At 39.0% G+C, this 6,000-nt stretch overlaps 1 protein-coding gene across 2 annotated transcripts in view; it reads left to right on the top strand.

The window, feature by feature from the left end:
- Positions 1–6,000, top strand: part of ptpa (protein phosphatase 2 phosphatase activator) — a 21,305-nt gene extending 15,305 nt beyond the window's left edge. For both annotated transcript variants that reach the window (XM_080529884.1, XM_080529883.1), the window contains exon 10: positions 5,136–6,000. In XM_080529884.1, coding sequence (XP_080386010.1) covers positions 5,136–5,213 — 78 coding nt within the window. In that variant the 3' untranslated portion in view covers positions 5,214–6,000. The remainder of the gene's footprint in view (positions 1–5,135) is intronic.

Below are 6,000 nucleotides of genomic sequence, written 5' to 3' on the forward strand. Positions count from 1 at the left end.
CTCCCCCTCTCTCTCTATCCGCCCCAACCTCCAGGCCTGGAGCAGCCATCAGCGGGCTCGCATTCCACTCTCCCTCCCCCGGCCCCACACAGGGAATCGGCTCCACTCTTTCAGCCTCTCTCCCTCTACTTCTCTCTACTCCTCTCCCTGCCCCTGCCTACAGCCGCTGCTTCCCTCAGTCAGCTCTTTCGCAATCTCGGCTAGTCCCTTTGCCAGAGCACAACAACAAAACAAGCAAATCCCAGACTAGAGTTTTATTTAGTGTTTCTCCTGATGGTGTGTTGAGAGTTGTTTTTGTTTGTTATGGATGTATAGCTTTTAGTAGAAACAACAGACTAGAGGTAAAAGGAATGCTGCATTAAGGAAGGTTATGCCAAAATATTTTTTGTTACACAAAGCATTATGGGTAATGTAGCAATTCTGCAATATAGAGACAGTACAGAAGTTACTACATTGACATATGTTATAAAACCTGGACGTGACAATTGCTTTTAAATGCTGTTGCCCTGCCATATCAAGCAACATTAAAAACAAAAAGGGGGGAATTAAATGAAAATACGCAATGGCAGGAAATCTAAAATAGCTGTATTTCACTGCACTGTTGCGAGGTAGCTATCAAAAGCATTTCATTGTACTGTTTACTGCTGTATGTTGTGCATATGATAAATAGATCATATGCAGATTTTATTTTATTTTATTTTATTTGATCTCAGAACATGAAACCAAAAAATGGTCTCTTTCCATTGAAAGTACTTTCTAGTTTCTAGTATGCTTAACCTGTGTCAGAGAAAAAGGCCCTTAGGGTTCTTTCATGTCCAAACCAGTTCTTAGCCACTACCATCAGGCGTTTTGTAAATCTGAAAGGGCTGGATAAGTGTAAGCAACATGGTGAATGCTGTATCTCACCGTGACTAGCTATTGCTAGTGTTAAGCCCAGTTTAAGCTCCTGCGTAAAATCGACGGCGTGGCTACTATTGCTAGGTGGCTGCCTTAACCCATGTGCCAGCAATGGACTCGTACATGACAATCACTTGCCACTTTATCAGCGAGGCTTGTTTCGGATCCTCTTTTCCATGTTTCACGTCAGGGTGATGCCTCAATAAGTGGTTCCGTAGATTTGTGGTGTTTCCACTAACTTATTGTTACTGTATACTACAGTATTTTAATAATCATTGATTTTCCAATTATGTTTATTCCTGAATAAAATCATCCAATCTCCAAAAAGTGAGAAAGCAGTAATGAAGGGCTTTAGTTTCATGGACATTATGGTTTACAATGTGTTTTTTTGTTCCCCAAAATACCCTCATCTATTGCACTATTTTCGTTTGAGTTTTGCACATTTTTATTTTGTATATATATATATAATGCAAATAAGCTATTTGAGACAGTCCTGAGGGATATGTGATGTCTTGTTTACAGATAGGCTATGTTTGTAGCCCCTTTATTTACACTGGCTGCAGTAAAGCACGTTAAAAAGCACTTTTTGTAGTGATTTAGCAAAATGTTAGTCAATGATGTTCATTTATGTTCCAATAAGAAGTACATTCATGTGAATGAATGAATGAATGGACTTTATTTTTTTTATTGTCATTGCTACAGTACAGGTACCAAACAACGAAATGTAGGAATGTACTTCTTATTGGGGTGGCCAATAAGAAGTACATTCATGTAACTGCTTTGGAGTCAATTCTTAATGTAAACATTGATATGTTTAACAATGCTACATGTTATAGGGTTCCTTGAACCATTTATAGTATTAGTTCTGAGAATCTCTTCATATTCAAGGAAAATTGATATTGTAACTAAATCGAATCGGAATCGAATCGAATCGTGAATCGAATCGAATCGGGAGCTGTGAATCGGAATCGAATCGTTTTGGGAAATCAGTGGCGATACCCAGCCCTAATTAACACTTGTAGAGCCAAATTACAGCTTTTGGCCAATGGCGGCCAAAATTGAGGATTTAAAAACGGAGAGTTTTGCTTTGCGCGCTGATTGGCTAATGTCTTCTTAGTAACAATGTAGTCTAATTAACGTAATTTAACACCTGTGCGGCGGAGTGCTACACATAGTTAAAAGTCCCAGTGCTGTTATACTATATATCGTAACTCATGGAATGCCTCTTGTCCAATCAAATTACTTGGTCGGAACTAACTGTTGTATAATAAACATTAGCCTACATCAAACCTATTCAAACTGTTCAAGAATAATGAGTTTTGTCAAGCATGAACTGACTTTTATGGGACATGCTATTCGTCATATTTTCTTCTTTCCATGTCCACAATAGCTAGCAGCAAGCTGGTAGCGATCTGCTGTATAGAAACGTAAGGTGAATAGTCACTTACAATACGCTGTATTTGCACACAATTAAAGTTGATAGTACTTTGTCACTTTTGTGAGCGATGGGGTGCCGATATTTCTGTTGACCGCGATGCTAACACTATGTAGTACCGGTACATAGTATGTACAGGGTTCCCACGGGTCCTTGAAATCCTTGAAAGTTTGTGAATTCGAGAAAGAAAAATCGAGGCCTTAAAAGTTTGTGAAAATAGACATGGGTCATTGAAAGTGCTTGAATTCCCCCCTCTCTCTCTCAAAAAATGTAATTTAAAATAATAATATATATATTCCAAAATGTTTTACTTAGCTCGTCAACTAGTAAATAAGTCTCTTTATTGCTTAACTTTACACATATTTCACAATATATTGTTTTGCTGTGCTGTGGTAGAGAAGGCAAGAGACCATCTAGTGTTCTCAAACTATGCCGTGTTGGGTCCTTGAATTTGAGGGAATTGAGTCTTGAAAGTCCTTGAAAGATGCTTGAATTTGATGTTTCAGAAGGTGTGGGGACCCTGTATGTACCATCTAGTCCATGAAATAGCCTACCATCTATGCAGAGCAATGTTTTTATCGTAGTGAAATAAACACCCTTAAACTGCAGTTAGGGACTCATGCTCGTTCCTTGGACTCAGCATGTGGGACAGATCTCCCTGTACTAGCCCTCTCAGAGGCTTAGTTGCTGTTTGATAGTTGCATTACAATCAGTGTCTCGCTGCCATGACAGCTGTCCATTGGTCCCAACTGGTTTGCCGCGTCCAGTAGGTTGCCATGTTACGCTCATTGCATTAGAAATCAAAACCAAAAAATTCTAACTTCTCAATATCTAGAAAAATGCTAATATTTAATTTAAAAAATCAGTCAAGTCCTTTCGAGTCATCTGTCTCAAATCTATGTCAAGTCTCAAGTCATGAATACCAAGTCAAAGTCAAGTCAAGTATTTTATCAATGTTAGTCAAGCAAGTCTCAAGTCATGTGACTCGAGTCCCCCATCTCTGCTTGTTACCTCTTTCACCAGACCCTGTCACATTTAGAAAATACATTTTAAGTGACTACCGTACTACTATACAGAAACACGTTACCCGTGTTGATAATCCTAATATATCATGATTGGTGGGTGGGGACAAAAAGTAAACCGTCTTGACAAAGCACTCCGGGATGCTTTTACTTCAAGTGTTTGTGCATAGCAATCTAATGCTGTGATGAGCCATGAGCTTATAGAGCACCACATTGTTGGGTGGAGCTGTTAAGGGTATCTGTTAGCAACTGTCTGGTAGTGGAAGCTAGTTACTAAAGCAATGCAGGCTAGTAACACACTCACTATGTATGCAGACATTACCAAGATTTGACAGGCGAGGGTATCCTAGGGTGTTGCAAGGGATTTTCATGGCTCAAAATAGCAAGGGCAAGTATTGGAAAAAGGAAGCATTTTGTCTCCTTTTAGATCTATATTCCAACAGTTTGGATTTTTAAATAAAAAAATTACAATGGGGTCAAAGTAGAGATTCTCATTCAGATTATCTTGAATTCAAGTTGAGTTTTCTCTACAGATTGGGTTCACCATTTAGAAAGACATTTATTTTTTACGTATTCCCTGTATTTCAAGGGCTCCAAAAGTATTCAAAATAATATAATATAATGTCCAAATAAAGTACTTTATAGTATTTGGTAGACAATCCTTTCTATTAAATAATTGCCTGAATTCTGCGACCCATTGACACCACCAGACATTGGGTGATGCTCTGCCAGGCTTGTACTGCAGCCAGTTTGTTTTTAGGTCTTTTTGCCTAGAAACGTGTCATAAGGAAATTAAATGCTTGTTCAATTGTATTTGAATTAAATATAATACATTTCAGCATACTCACCGAATCCATTGCATTACAATGTTTTGGCTTGACTAACGAGTGGATCATTGATTTTCAACAATGCTGAAATTGATTTACATTTTTCAGAATAAAACGGAACATTTTGATTGGTTGGCGACTTATTCCAGCTGGAAAGTGTACCTGATCTGTGGTACAGTTGATTTGTGTTTTCTCATTCTTAAGAGATTCTTTGGTCATCCACTGTAGAAGTCTTCCTTGGCCTACCAGCCTGTTTATGAATGCTGAGCTCACCAGTAGTTTCTTTCTTTTTTCATGATATTACAAACTTGATTTTGGTAGGTCTGTTTCTGATTGATTTGTCTGATATTTCATAATGGCTTTCTTGACTTTCATTAACGTCTCTTTGGTCCTGATACGCCAAAAGCAAATGCAACGCCTAGAATCAATATTAGACATTGACAGCTCTTTTATGCCTACACAAAAGATGTGATGACCCATACCTGACTAACCAGAAACACCTGTCAAGACAATTTTTCAGTACTTTTGGTAGCCTGAAATAGGGGGACTATGTATAAAAAGGATTGTTATTTTGTAATGGTGAAACCAATCTGAAAAAAGAAAACACTGAATTCTAGCTGTACTCTACTTTATCCTCCATAGTAATTGTTCGATTTCAATCTGTTGGGAATATAGAGCTAAAAGAAGACAAAATGCTTCCTCTTTCCAATACTTATGGTGCAACTGTACAACATGCAAGCAGATTAAACGTCTCTCTCTCTCTCTCTTTCTACTATCTTTGAACCCCCTCCCCCATTTGATTCTTATATCTCCCTTTTTCTTTAAAACCCACCCCCCACCCCTTTTTTTGTTTCTCCCCATCTTTCCTTTACTCTCGGTACCCCGCCCCCCCTCCCCTCTCTCTGTGTATGTAACCCTTCTTTCTCTCTTTCTACCCCACCCCAAATATTCTAGTGCTTGGAGAAGTTCCCTGTCATTCAGCACTTCAAGTTTGGCAGTCTTCTCTCCATCCAGCCTGTGGAGAAGCCCTGATACAGCTGGAGGGAGCCACCCCTCATCGGACGAGGAGACCAAAGTCCAACAATCCTAGAGAACGTGCATCCCCTCCTCAGGCAACAAGTCCCCCCCACACCTCAAAATGATTCCCCAGTATTAGTACAACACAACTCTTAATAGCTGTCTCTTAAAACAAGAAATCCCCTTCAATTGCCAATAATGTTACGACCATCATCAGTGACTCAATTTGATTTTGTTTTTGTCCTTTTTTCTGTAAAATGTAAGCTTGAAGCATCCAGAAAGTGTGTGTGTGTCTAGTGTGTCTAGTGTGTCTAGTGTGTCTAGTGTGTCTAGTGTGTCTCGTGTGTGTGTGTGTGTGTGTAGTGTGTGTAGTGTGTAGTGTGTGTGTTTTCCAGAGAGCTGTCAGTCATCCACAATGCAATACTGAGCGTGCATACCAGTGTGTCTATTTTATTTATATACATGTACAAAATACAGATCTAACCTTGTATAGAGGGGTAGGCAAGCCTGATACACACCAGGGAAGAGAAGTGCTTGTGCTTACTGTAAGTGGCCTGATTTGTATAGTTCTTACCCATACTGGGCATATTAGTCTTTGAGGCAAGCGTGTTATGAATGTGACCTCCCTATTTTCTCTGACTTATGGCGAGATTCACCATTGAATGATTTGTCAATCTCAAACCTTTTTGTTTTTAGTGTATACTGATTGTATTTTGCCAACTGTTTTATGTTTCGTTGCGCTGTGTCAATGTCATGATTGCCTGTACTGTCACCTAAGATGTAAGTCATATTAATAATTTGT

The sequence above is a fragment of the Nansenia antarctica genome, assembly GCF_963989245.1.
Source record: "Nansenia antarctica genome assembly, chromosome: 4".
Taxonomy (NCBI): Eukaryota; Metazoa; Chordata; class Actinopteri; order Argentiniformes; family Microstomatidae; genus Nansenia; species Nansenia antarctica.